General features: G+C 45.7%; 1 protein-coding gene across 3 annotated transcripts in view; it reads right to left on the bottom strand.

The window, feature by feature from the left end:
• Positions 1-14,929, bottom strand: part of iars1 (isoleucyl-tRNA synthetase 1) — a 206,698-nt gene that overhangs the window by 191,155 nt on the left and 614 nt on the right. For 2 of the 3 annotated variants that reach the window (XM_072582128.1, XM_072582130.1), the window contains exon 2: positions 193-321. In XM_072582128.1, the coding sequence (XP_072438229.1) occupies positions 193-311 (119 nt within the window). In that variant the 5' untranslated portion in view covers positions 312-321. Of the gene's footprint in view, positions 1-192; positions 322-13,732; positions 13,880-14,929 lie in introns of those variants that run through there. The other variant, XM_072582129.1, reaches the window with a different exon arrangement.

Here is a 14,929-nt window from a genome sequence, read left to right as displayed (position 1 = left end):
CGTTACCTGGTATGGTGACAAACTTCTGAAAACGAACCTTCCAGCTCAACGAGCAAATCTACATCCAGAACCTCAACCTGAGCAACAAATCTTCTCAAAACTCACTAACGCTTAAGGAAAGCTACATAAAAAGTTCAAAATATAGATTACTTTGAATTATTTTCAAAAAGTGTAACCAGAAGATGGTCTCACCTGGGTCGATTTTTAGACTGTTCAAGACTTTTTTGAAAACAATCATACTGCTTCCAGATCTTTAGTATCTGCTCTTCTTCTGCAGGGAAGTTAATCGTTTCTGGCACGGGTTGAACCATTCTTTACAACCTAAATTTAAAAGAGAAGCAACTAATTTTAGGCGACAAAATGTTCAATTAAGCACTGAGAAAATTACTACATTTCATCAATTGATCAAAAACAATAATGATCTTATATATTATCCACAACAGATTTCAGGTAATTTACAGAGCATTTTTCCCAAGAATTAAGACAAACTAATCATTATAAAATCAGACTAAAGTGGCAAAAGGCTTCAAGTCAGACAGCTGTGAGCTTGTCTATCAGCAAGGAAACTATGGCCAGATATGTAACATTCAGAGAGGAACACTGATGAAAAACATGCTTTATACTGACTCTAACTAATCTTCCTCAGGATCATGAGGAAATTACTCACATACAAATCATTATGCTATCAAAATACAGTGGCAACTTGTAATCGAAAAAGCCCAAAATATTTTGTCTTAAAGTTTCAGAATAGCTCATTGATCACACAGCATTTTTAAGGACATTAGAGAATTACACATTTTTTACCTTTTAAATTTGAAATTACAAATCATTAAGTAGTTTGAATAGATGAAAACATAGCTCAGATTTTTCAATCTTCCATAACCGTAATCTCTTTTCCTGCCCTCCTCTAGTTCTTCACCATGGTGCCCCTTCTTTGTCTATTGACAGGCTCGCAAAGGTCTGCAGAGGGCTTCATTTGGCAAGTAAGATAGATGAAGACTAATGCTGTCCTGCCGAATACCCACCTTTCACCAGATTTCTTGGAAGCATTATTTTTAAAAGTTTCTGATGTCCATAGCCAATTTTCAATGACCTCTTTTAAAGAAAGAGGTCCTGTATAGTCATGATCCTTCAACACTTAAATTTCCCCCCAAGTATTAAAAAAGAAGAGAATTATCAACTCCCTCTGGTTGAATGCCTTGTTCTGCAGACCAGGATCAATAAAGTATTAGCCGTGTAGTTCACCATTATTTTATATTCACCCATAAAACATTCTTGTTCCACACATAAATTGCATTTAGTTACACAGAAATTAGTTTATATAGTACAGTGCAGAAATACACTGGATTCTTAAGCTCCAAGATCCCTTTGCTAGTTCACCTCTCTCATCTCAACTTACCTTTTCTTATCTCCTGAAAACATCCAAATTATTTGCCTCAATAAATTATGCAGTGTTGAATTCCATATTTTTACCACTTGCTGATAAAGACACTTTTCATTATTTCCCTGTTAGATTTATCATCAATAATTAGATTATGAATTTGAGTTTTAGATTCATCCACACGTGGAAGCATTCTTCCCATATCTATCCTGTCCAGCCCATTCATAATTTGGTCCCTTTATATAATAAAAAAACTGCTCTTTTGATTTTATTCCTAGAGGGATAGATTAAAAAGTAGAAAAGTCAGGCTAAACCCATATCATTCTGTGGTTTGACCACATTTAAACTCTGGTCACCAATATTATCGAATGATATTTTTAAGACAACATTTTATGGGTGGTACACCAGCACAATGGTTAGCACTGCTGCCTCACAGTGCCAACAACCCAGGTCTGATTCCAGTCTTGGGTGACTGTGTGCGTGGAATTTGAAAGCTCTCTGCGCCTTCTTGGGTTTCCTCTGGGTGCTCCAGTTTCCGCCCACAGTCCAATGATAGGCCGGTTAGGTAGATTGGCTATGATAAATTGCCCTATAGTGTCCAGATATGTAAAGGCCAGGTAGATTAGCCATGGTAAATACAGGGTTACTGTGTCTGTGTGAGATGGTCTTCAGAGAGTCTGTGCCAAACAACCTTTTTCCACACTGTAGTGATTCTATTATTTTATTTTAAATTTAAAACTGTTTGGGGCAATCTAAGTGTTGAATGTCATGGAGAAGGAATTTATAGATGCAAGTTTGCTCCCTGAGCTGGCAGGTTCGTTTTCAGACATTTTGTCACCAGACAAGGTAACATCCATCAGTGAGCCTCGAGTGAAGTGCTCAGGTTATATCCCACTTTCTATTCATGTACTTAGGTTTCCTTGGGTGAGTGATGTCATTTCCTGTTCTTTTTCTCAGTGATAGATAGGGTCCAATTCAGGAGGTAAAAACAAAGACTGCAGATGCTGGAAACCAGAGTCTAGATTAGAGTGGTGCTGGAAAAATCACAGCAGGTCAGGCAGCATCCGAGGAACAGCAAAATCGACGTTTCAGGCAAAAGCACTTCATCAGGAATAGAGGCAGGGTGCCTGCAGAGTGGAGAGATAAATGGGGAGGGGGGGGGGGGAAAAGAGTGGGGAGAAAGTAGCATAGAGTACACTAGGTGAATGGGGGTGGAGATAGAGTTGTTAGGGCCGAGAGGAGGGTGGAATGGATAGGTGGAAAGGAAGATAGGCAGGTAGGACAGATCATGAGGCGTTCTTCCTCCAGGCGTCAGGTGGTGAGGGACCTGCATGTCCTCGGCCGAGTAGGAGGGGGGAGTTGAAATGTTGGGCCACAGAGCGGTGAGGTTGATTGGTGGGGGTTTCCGGAGTTGTTCCCTAAAGCGGTCTGCTAGGAGGCGTCTAGTCTCCCCAGTGTAGAGGAGACTGCATTGGGAGCGACGGATACAATAAATAATATTGGTGGATGTGCAGGTAAACCTTTGGTGGATGTGGAAGGCTCCCTTGGGGCCTTGGATGGAGGTGAGGGAGGTGGTGTGGACGCAGGTTTTGCGGACGCAGGTTTTGCAATTCCTGCAGTGGCAGGGGAGGGTGCCAGGAAGGGAAGGTGGGTTGTTGGGGGGGGCGTGGACCTGACCAGGTAGTCACGGAGGGAACGGTCTTTGCAGAAGGCGGAAATGGGTGAGGAGGGAAATATATCCCTGGTGGTGGGGTCTGTTTGGAAGTGATGGAAATGTCTTTGGATGATACGGTTTATGCAAAGGTTGGTTGGGTGGAAGGTGAGCACCGGAGGGGGTTTTGTCCTTGTTACGGTTGGAGGAGTGGGGTTTGACCACTTTAGGGAACATCTCTGGGACACCCGCACCAATCAACCCCCGCATTTCAACTCCCCCACCCCACTCTGCCGAGTACATGCAGGTCCTTGGCCTCCTCCACCGCCGCTCCCTCACCACCCGATGCCTGGAGGAAGAACGCCTCATCTTCTGCCTTGGAACACTTCAACCCCAAGGCATCAATGTGGATTTCACCAGTTTCCTTATTTCCTCTTCCCCCACCTCACCCCAGCTCCAACCTTCCAGGTCAGCACCGCCTTCATGACCTGTCCGACCTGCCTATCTTCCTTCCCACCTATCCACTCCACCCTCCTCTCTGACCGATCACCTTCATCCCCACTCCCATTCACCTATGGTACTCTATGCTACTTTCTCCCCAACCCCACTCCCATTTATCTCTCCACTCTGCCTCTATTCCTGATGAAGGGCTTTTGCCCGAAATGTCGATTTTCCTGTTCCTCGGATGCTGCCTAACCTGCTGTGCTTTTCCAGAATCACTCTAATCTCGACCCAGGGTCCAGATCACTGTTTGTTGAGTGTGTTCTGGTTGGAACGCTATGCGTCTTGGAATCCTTGAGAGGGTCTCTGTTTGGCTTGTCCTAGGATATGTTGGCTCAGTCAAAGTGTTGTCCTTCCTCATCTATATGTAAGGATACCAGTGATAGTGGGTCATATCTTTTTGTGGCTAATTGAGATTCATGCATCCTGGTGGCTAGTTTTCTGCCCGTTTGTCCAATGTACTGTTTGTTCTTGCGAGCTATTTTGTAAATGGCGTTCATTTTGTTTATTATCCTTATAGGGTCTTTTAAGTTCATTAGCTGCTGTTTTAGTGTGTTTTGTGTGTTGGTGGGTTTGTGGGCTACAATGATGCCAAGAGGTCGGAGTAGTCTGGCAGTCATTTCAGAGATGTTTTTGATGTAGGGGAGAGTGACTCGGGTTTCTGGCGTGTTTTGTCTGCTTGTTTGGGTTTATTGCTGAGAAATCTGCAGACTGTGTTCATTAGGCACCTGTCTATATACTGTAAAGGTGATTTTCTTCTGCTCTTCATAGTTCCTCTGTACTACAGTGTTGTGGCTCGTTCAATAATGTTCGAATGCAGCTTCGTTTGTAGGTGTTGGGATGATTGTTTCTGAACTTCAGTGTTTAGTCCGCATGTGTTGTTTTCCTGTAAATGCTAGTTTGGAGCTCCCCATTAACTATTTGCTCTCCTGTGACATCAAGGAATGGCAGTTTGGTGTTGCTTCCCTCCTCTTAGGAATTTTATGCCAGGAAGGATATTATTGATGGTCTTGAAGGTTTCCTCTAATTTGTTTTGTTTAGTCGTGACAAAAGTGTCCTCCACTATGTGGACCCAAAGTCTCGGTTTGATGGCTGGCACAGCTGTTTGTTTCAGTCTCTGCATTACTGCCTCTGCTAAGAACCGTGATAGCGGGGATCCTAGAAGCATGGCATTCCAACTGGAACTCTCTCAATAAATACATTGATTTTGACCCAGTCTACCACCCTCTGAGAAAAAGAACAGGAAACGACATCAACAACCCAAGGAAACCAAAACACAAATAGAAAGCGAGACATAACATCAGCACTTCATTGGAGGCTTACTGATGATGTTATCTCACATCACGATGAAACACACAAAAATGAACCTTCCAGCGCAGAGAGCCAACTTACATCCAGTACCTCAACCTGAGCTATAAATCTTCTCAAAACTCGCTAGAAGGAATTTATTTCCAGTGCTGTCAATATACCAGGAGTGTTTTCTTGAAAACAGATCACTCAAAACTGGCTATGGACATGAGTATTTTTAAAAAATAATGTTTCCAAGAAATCTGGTGATTACCACTTGCTTTGATATAGACCCTGTTCAAGCTATTTTGTATAGTAACTGGCTTGTTCTTATTTATCTCATTCAGTTGGAGAACAATCAAAAGAACGAGCTGAGTTGGAAAAAAGCCTAAGAACCAGCAATGTCAAATAAAAGCCGAAAAGAAAAAACACAGCGCAGCTGGTTTCTCCCATTTCTGTCAAGAAAGTCTTCTGTTAAGTTCAGGGTGAAATCTGTATTCTTTCAAGAGTGATTGAAAGAATAGTGACGAAGGGCTTATGCCCGAAATGTCGATTCTCCTGCTCCTTGGATGCTGCCTGACCTGCTGTGTTTTTCCAGCACCGCGCTCTCAACTCTGATCTCCAGCATCTGCGGTCCTCACTTTCTCTTGATTGAAGGACGAGGTCAAGATTGTATTTGTGAGCAAGCTGTGTCTGCATAACTTCAGAGGTAACTGTCCATGACTTGTTCTGGCATGTGTGGTCATCAGAGAAACATAATCTGGAATATCCTCGGTTTTATCCTCTTGCCGTCAGGACTAATCCACTTTTTTTTCAGAAATCCAATCTCTGCAGAGAAATATGTTTGCTTTCCATTTTTCCTATAAACTTATGTGCTTCTGCACGTGCCTCTCTGTTTTGAAATATTCAGAGAGATAAGCATTTATACTTCCATATTGCTGACAAATGTTAACCAATTATTGCACATTAGCTGAATAAGTTTTGTTTTGCTGAAAATGGTGTTTATTAAGAAACCTGGCTGAAAACCTGAAATAAACTACTGAACTGGTCATCTTCACAATGGGAAAAATATTTTGTTTTCTACTAGACTGGAACAGTTTAGATACAGGCACAGCTATACAGAAGCATATCTTCAATGCTCTTGCCAGAATGTTCCTTTTGCAGTTTTGAATGTCTTCAGCTGTTTCTTCATATTATGGAGTGAGTTGAATTGGTTCAGGACTGGGACCTGTGATGCTCGGGACCTCGGAGAAGATAGAAATGAATCATCCACTCATCACTTCTAGCCGAAGGTATTTGGAAATGCTTCAGCCTGACCTTTTGCAGTGGTGTGCTAGGCTACCCTGTTGTTGAGGATGGGGATATTTATGGAGCCTCCATGTCCTGATGTAATACCAAATGATAAAGGAGCACAATTGGACCATTTGACCAATCGAGTCTGCTCCACCATTCAATCATGATCAATATGTTTCATGATCACATTCTCCGACCTTCTCCCCGTAACCTTTAATCCCTTGCTCATCAAAACACCGGTCTTAAATATACTCAAGGATTTGACCACCAAAACGTTCTGTGGCAGGGCTTCACAGATTCACCACCTTTGGGCTGAAGAAATTCCTCCTCATCATGTTTCTAAAGGGTCATCCTTCAGCCTGAGATTGTGCCCATGAGTCCCACCAGTGGAAACATCTCCCCAGGCCTCTCAGTATTCTGTAATTTCCAAACAGATCACCTCTCAACTTTCTAACCTCCATACAGTACAGACCCAAAGTTCTCGTTCACTCCTCATATGACAAGGCCTTCATCCCCAGGATCATTCTTGTAAACCTCTTCTGGGCCCCCTCCAAAAATCAACACATCCTTCCTTAGACACAGAGCACAAGACTGTTCACAATATTCCATGCAATGTGGCAGAACCTTATACAGCTTCAGCAGTGCATTCCTGCTCTATCCCTCATGAAATGAAGGTTAACATTACATCTGCTTTCCTAACTACCAAGTGAATCGACGTTTCGGGCATAAGCCCTTCTTCAGGAATGGCTTCCTGAAGGGCTTATGCCCAAAACATCAATTCTCCTGCTCCTTGGATGCTGCCTGACCTGCTGCGCTTTTCCAGCAATACATTTTTCAGCTCTGATCTCCAGCATCTGCAGTCCTAACTACCAAGTGAACCTGCATATTAACCAAGGTTCTATATTGCTGAAGCAATATTTCACTACTCTTGTACTCAAAAGTCTCTTGCAGTAAAGATAACATACCATTAGCCTTCCTCATTGCTTGCTGCATCTGCAGGTTAGCCTTCAGCAAATTATTGAAAGCATACACAGGTCAACTTGTACATCTACACTTTACAATCTTTCATCATTGGAATATTTTGCACATCAGATCTTCCGACCACAGAGAATAACATCACAATTTTCCACATTTCATTGTCATTCTATTCTTGCCCACACAAGTCTGTCAAACTTCCTGCAGCAGTTCAAGATGGCAGGACATATCACTTTCAATAATTATTAGGGACGAGCAGTAAGTAGTGGCCCAGCAAGTGATGCCTTCATCCCTTCAACAAAGTCTGAAGATGTCCTTCAGGGCTCAGTCAGGAGTGTTACAAACCAATTCACAGCAATGGACTCTGAAGATCCCCACCTGCAGCACATTCTGTACCCTCATTACCCTCAGTGGTTCTTTCAAGTAATATTGTCAATTTATCAATTGAGAAAGAATATCAGTTGAAGGTGGTCTTAACTGGATGCCATACAACTTTATAGAGTTCATAGTAAATTTTGAGGACTCCCAGAACCGTTCCAACTGTGCTGTCAGAACAGGTCATACCCGAGAATATTGATAGGGGAGTGTGGGATGTTGGATGTAAAGAAAGATTTGGTGAACATTACGTTACTTGATCAGTCTGTCTTACAGCTGTAATTTAGGCAGAAGTTTCCAGGAGATGTGAGGACTTTGTAGAATTGACTGGGGTGAAATTTCCAAGAGGTCAATATAAGAAAGAGTGGGTCCAAGGATCGTTCCTTGGAAGATACCAGTGGTAATAATACAGGAGCAGGAAATTAAGCCATTGCAAGTACCTAATGCCACCGAAAAATATCCACCCTTATCCTCGCTGAACAGATGCAAACTTGATGTCTGAAATGTCCTTTCTCAATGCCTGCAATTCTAAAAAGACAAATTCCCTCAAATCCCAGCTCTTCAATCTAGCTTTGAGTTATCGTTAATTGCCTTTTTCTTGCTGGCTCTCTATTTCCATCCACATTGAATCATAGGTATGCAGATATACCTTCGGTCCAGCCCATCCATGTCAACCAGATCTCTTTAATTAATCTAGTCCCATTTGCCAGCATTTGGCCCACATCCCTTCAAACCATTCCTATTTATATACCTAAACAGTTGCCTTTTAAATGTTGTAATTGCACCAGCCTCCACCACTTCCTCTGGCAGCTGATTCCATACACACACCACCCTCTGCATGAAGTAGTTACTCCTGAGGTCCGCCTGACCTTAAACTTCTCACCACTAGTTCTGGGCTCCCTTACCCAAGGGGAAAGCCCTTGCCTATTTATGCCCCTCATGATTTTATAAACCTCTAAGGTCACCCTTCAGCCTCCCACAGGGAAACGCTTTCAAGTTTCACAACATCCTTTCGACAGCACAGAGACCAGAATTGCATGCAGTATTTCAATAATGGCCTAACCAATATCCTGTACAGCCTCAACATGACCTCCCAACTCCTCCACTCAATGCTCTGACCAATAAAGGAAAGCATACAAAATGCCTTCTTCAGTGTCCTATCTACCTGCAAGTCCACTTTCAAGGAACTACAAACCTGCATTCTAAGGTCTCTGTTCAACAACTCTCCCCAGGACCTTACCATTAAGTCTATAAGTCCTGACTTGATTTGCAGCAGCTTACATTTATCTAAATTAAACTTCATCTGCCACCCCTCAGCCCATTGGATCAAGATATCATTGCATTCTGAGGTAACCTTTTTACCGTCTATTACACCTCCAATTTTGGTACCATCCGCAAACTTACCTACCATATCATATTCACATCCAAATCATTTATATGAATAACAAAAAGCAGTGGACTCAGCACCAATCCTTGTGGCACATCATTGGTTACCATTGGTCACAGGCCTCCACTCTGAAAAACAACCCTCTGTCTTCTACCTTCGAGCCAGTTCCGTATCCAAATAGCTAGTTCGCCTATATTCCATGTAAGCTGACTTTGCTGACCAGTCTACCATGAGGAACCTTGTCAAACCTTTCCTGAAATCCATATAGATATGCTGGAAAAGCACAGCAGGTCAGACAGCATCCACTGAGCAGGAGAATCAATATTTTGGACAAGAGTCTCATCAGGAAGGGCAGGAAGAATTCCTGATGAAGGGCTCTTGTCTGAACGTTGATTCTCCTGCTCCTCAGATGCTGCCTGACCTGCTGTGCTATTCCAGCACCGTACTCCCGACTCTGATCTCCAGTACCTGCAGTCTGCACTTTCACCATATAGACCATATCCATTGCTCTTCCCTCAATCATTTTCATTACTCCTTTTTAAAACTCAATCAACTCAGTGAGACATGATATCCCATGCACAAAGCCATGATGACTATCCCAAATCAGTCCTTGCTTTTCGAAGTGCGTTTCAATCCTGTTTCTCAGGATTCCCTCCAACAACTTGCCCACCACTGATGTCAGGCTCACCAGTCTATAGTTCTCTGACATTTCCTGACCTCAATTCTGAAATAGTGGCACCACGTTAGCCAACCTCCAGCCTTCCAGCACTGCACTGTGGCTACTGATGGTAAAATATCTCAGCACAGGGCCCAGCAAATCACTTCCCCAGCTTCCAACAATTCTATCATCAAACTCAGCACAATCCTGATAAGCACCAAAAACAAGCCTACCAGGAGAAGCCAGATGGATACAGTGGCTCTAAAAACCAGTGTAGGGCAGGCATTCTTCAGCAAACAGCTCATGTGACCTTCCATAACCCTTCTACCATCTCCAAGACAAATTGGAGAAAACAATGGAATACTCTTGACCTGCTTGGAAGAGTGCAGTTTCAACAGTGAAGCAAGTGGATACCATTAAAGTACAAAGCAGTCTGATCAACACCTTAAGTATTCAATCTTCCCACTATAGGAGATGCAGTACATCCCAATTACAAGATGCACTGCAGTAACCAAGGCTTGTTCAGCAATACCTTGTGAACCCATGACTTGTTGGTTGAAACGTGTGGCACTGCAAAAGCACAGCAGGCCAGGCAGCATCCGAGGAGGAGAACTGACATTTCGGGCCATTCATCGAGTGGACAGGTTGGACAGGTCATGAGGGCGGTGACGAGTTCAAGGGTTGGATCTGGGATAAGGTTTGGGGAGGGAGGGAGGGGGCAAAGAGAGAGAGAGAGAAAAAAAAGAGGGATTTGGAAACTACGGAAATCAATGTTGATGCCACATGATTGAACAGTCCCAAAACAGAAGATGAGACGTTCTTCCTCCTGTTAGCAGTGGAGGTAGCCCAGAACTTGCTTGTCCTTGATGGATTAGTGGTGCTGGAAGAACACAGTAGTTCAGGCAGCATCCAAGAAGCTTCGAAAATCGACATTTTGGGCAAAAGCTCTTCATCAGGAATAAAGGCAGTATGAGCCTGAAGTGTGGAGTGATAAGCTAGAGGAGGGTGGGGGTGGGGGTGGGGGTGGGGAGAAAGTAGCATAGAGTACAATGGGTGAGTGGGGGAGGGGATGAAGGTGATAGGTCAGCAATGCGCCGGCACCTAACCTCTCTACAGTCAGCCCTGCCTCAGCTGAGGGCCACACTCTCTCAGAATTACAAAGGACCCACTCTGTACTACATCCTCAGGAGAATTCATACTCTCAACAAACAGTATTTCAATTCCATCTCAAACATCAAAAACTCTAAGTACAACAAACTTTTTTCTACCCATCTCCACAATCAGCGCTCCTCAAACATTGCAGAAGATTCCCCTGGCCTCAGAATCTATTCCGCCATTAGCCATGCAGCTGCCACCCCCATGCTGAATGATGTCACTTCCACCCCCATCATGGCCAGTCCCACAACCACTTCCACCCCTCAATTCCTCATGCATCACACATGACATCACTTCCACCCTTCACATCATCGCTGATGCCACATGCTCAGTGACTTCCGCCACATCTACTGCCATGGTCACCACCACTTCCGCTCCCACCAGCGCCACTCACCTGCATTCTGCTGATTTGCCCCCCACAGACCCCACTGTCACTATCCCCACCCCCAGAACCCCGAGGGGAACACTACCACTACTCATGACTCCACCCCCATTCGCCCCACCATCACATCCACTCCAGTAACAGGTTCCGCCCCCACTCCCAGCTCTACACCCATACCAGATCCCAGCTCCCAGCCCTGCTGAGTTTTCACCATCCCCCCAAACCTCCCCCTCACTGAGGACGAACGATCAGTCCTCAGCAAAGGACTCACCTTCATCCCCCTCTGTCCACGCAATGAATTTAATACACGCCATGACGACGAACAATTCTTCCGTCGCCTCCGCCTCCGAGCTTACTTTCACAATCAGGAATCCCGCCCACCTTCTGAAGACCCCTCGCCCACCTCCAACACACTGCATCCACCTGGACACCCTTCGCTGTCTTATTACCTACCCTCGACCTCTTCATTTCCAACTGCCGCTGGGACATTAACCGCCTCGACCTGTCTACCTCCCTCCCCCACTCCAACCTCTCACCCGCACAACGCGCAGCCCTCCAATCCCTCTGCTCCAATCCCAACCTCACCATCAAGCCAGCGGATAAAGGGGGCGCAGTGGTAGTCTGGTGCACTGGCCTCTACACCGCTGAAGCCAAACGTCAACTCGAGGACACCTCTTCCTACTGCCCCCTTGACCATGACCCCACCCCCCATCACCAAACCATCATCTCCCGACCATACAGAACCTCATTACCTCAGGAGATCTCCCACCCACAGCACTGCCCGGTTCTACCTCCTTCCCAAGATCCACAAGCCTGACCACCCTGGCCGACCCATTGTCTCAGCATGCTCCTGCCCCACTGAACTCATCTCTACCTACCTCGACACTGTCCTATCCTCCCTAGTCCAGGAACTCCCCACATACGTTCGAGACACCACCCACGCCCTCCACCTCCTCCAAGACTTCCGTTTCCCCGGCCCCCGATGCCTCACCTTCACCATGGACATCCAATCCCTCTACACCTACATCCGCCATGACCAGGGCCTCCAAGCCCTCCGTTTTTTCCTCTCCAGACATCCCCAACAGGACCCTTCCACTGACACTCTCATTCGTTTGGCCGAACTGGTCCTCACCCTTAACAATTTCTCCTTTGAATCCTCCCACTTCCTCCAGACCTAGGGTAGCCATGGGCACACATATGGGCCTCAGCTATGCCTGTCTCTTTGTTGGTTACGGAGAGTAGTTGATCTTCCGAAATTACACCGGCATCACTCCCCATCTCTTCCTCCGCTACATTGATGACTGCATTGGCGCCACCTCGTGCTCCCGTGAGGAGGTTGAGCAATTCATCAACTTCACCAACACATTCCACCCTGACCTTAAATTTATCTGGACCATCTGACACCTCCCTCCCCTTCCTGGACCTCTCCATCTCCATTAATGACGACCGACTTGACACTGACATTTTTTACAAACCCACCAACTCCCACAGCTACCTGGATTATACTTCTTCCCACCCTACCTCTTTCAAAAATGCCATCCCGTATTCCCAATGCCTCCGCCTCCGCCGGATCTGCTCACAGGAGGACCAGTTCCACCACAGAACACACCAGATGGCCTCCTTCTTTAAAGACCGCAATTTCCCTACCCACGTGGTTAAAGATGCCCTCCAATGCATCTTGTCCACATCCCGCACCTCTGCCCTCAGACCCCACCCCTCCAACCGTAACAAGGACAGAACGCCCCCTGGTGCTCACCTTCCACCCTACCAATCTTCGCATAAACCAAATCATCTGCTGACATTTCCGCCACCTCCAAAAGGACCCCACCACCAGGGATATATTTCCCTCCCCACCCCTTTCCACCTTCCACAAAGACCGTTCCCTCCGTGACTACCTGGTCAGGTCCACACCCCCCCTACAACCCACCCTCCCATTCTGGCACTTTCCCCTGCCACCACAGGAACTGTAAAACCTGCACCCACACCTCCTCCCTCACCTCTATCCAAGGCCCTAAAGGAGCCTTCCACATCCAAAGTTTTACTTGCACATCCACTAATATCATTTATTGTATCTGTTGCTCCCGATGCAGTCTCCTCTACATTGGGGAGACTGGGCGCCTCCTTGCACAGCGCTTTAGGGAACATCTCCGGGACACCCGCACCAATCAACCACACCGCCCCGTGGCCCAACATTTCAACTCCCCGTCCCACTCTGCCGAGGACCTGGAGGTCCTGGGCCTCCTTTACCACCACTCCCTCACCACCAGACGCCTGGAGGAAGAAAGCCTCATATTCCACCTCGGAACACTTCAACCGTTTCCTCACTTCCCCTTCCCCTACCTCACCCTAGTTCTAAACTTCCAGCTCAGCACTGTCCCCATGACTTGTCTGGACTGATCTTACCTGCCTATCTCCTTCTCCATCTATCCACTCCACCCTCTCCTCCCTGACCTATCACCTTTATCCCCTCCCCCATTCACCCATTGTACTCTATGCTACTTTCTCTCCAACCCACCCTCCTCTAGCTTATCTCTCCACGCTTCAGGCTCACTGCCTTTATTCCTGATGAAGGGCTTTTGCCCGAAATGTCGATTTCAAAGCTCCTTGGATGCTGCCTGAACTGCTGTGCTCTTCCAGCACCACTAATCCAGAATCTGGTTTCCAGCATCTGCAGTCATTGTTTTTACCTTGCTTGTCCTTGGCAGAGTGAGAAGGAGTGTTGAAATGGTCAGCCACAGGGCAGTGGGGCTGTTTAGCGCATATGTCCCAGAGATGTTCCTTGAAACACTGCTAGTTGGCATCCTGTCTCCCCGACAGAGGAGACCACATTGAGCGCAACGAATGCTCTGTAAGTGGTGGAAATATCAGATAAAAACATACTGTATCCAGAGATTAGTGGGGTGGGAGGTGAGGGCCAGGGGAATCTGGATACCTGCTTACTGGAGAAAGAAGAATGCCTTGGGACCCTTCAACCGCATAGCACCAACATCGACTTCTTTAGTTTCCAAATCTCCCCTCTCCCTACCTCATCCCATATCCAACCCTCAAACTCAGCACCACCTTTTTAACTTGTCCATCTGCCTTCCCACCTATCCACTCCACCCTCCCCACTGACATATCACAATTACCTCCCACCTACAGCCACCTAGTGCCTTCCCACTTACCTTTACCCCAGCCCCATCTCCCCACACCCCTACCATTCCTGATGAAGAGCTTATGCCCAAAACATTGACTCTCCTGCTCTGACTCTCCAGCATCTACAGTCCTCACTTTCACCTATTTCCATCACTTACAAGAGCTGCAATAACATGGTAATATCAGCAACCCCAAGCTCCCTTCCAAGGCCTACACGAACTTAAATTGGAAAGAGAGGTGTTTCTTTCACATTGCAGAGTCCTTATCTTTCACTCTTCTGTATCTTTCATTCTCAACACCCTGTGCACACTGACACCATACAGGTTGAATGCAATCCGGAAGCAGCTCACTGCAGTCTCAGGTACATTTGCAGCTGGATTTTAAATACCATGTTTGCCAGCCACTCCCATACAAGCTTATCAAGCTAAATAAAGGTCAAGAATATATGAAAGTATGCAGCCAAACTGGTCTTTCAAACGAATTAAATTTATATTCTATGCAGAATGTTGTCACCTAAAGCAGCACTGAATTTATATTAATCATTTAAGAAGTATAAAAGTGTGCTCATGAATTGCACCATATACATTTAAGCTAATAATTCATTAGTGCATCAGACAATGGGAAATGGGTCTGGATGGGTTACTCTTCGGAGGGTCGGTGTGGATTTATTGGGCCGAAGAGCCTGTTTTCACACTGTAGGGGATCTAATCTAATCGAATCTCAATTCAAAATTTTCAATCAGCTGGTCA

The sequence above is a fragment of the Chiloscyllium punctatum genome, chromosome 12 (genome assembly GCF_047496795.1).
Source record: "Chiloscyllium punctatum isolate Juve2018m chromosome 12, sChiPun1.3, whole genome shotgun sequence".
NCBI lineage: Eukaryota > Metazoa > Chordata > Chondrichthyes > Orectolobiformes > Hemiscylliidae > Chiloscyllium > Chiloscyllium punctatum.
The sequence above is the reverse complement of the archived record's forward strand: the minus strand, read 5'-3'. Positions and strand labels throughout refer to the sequence as shown.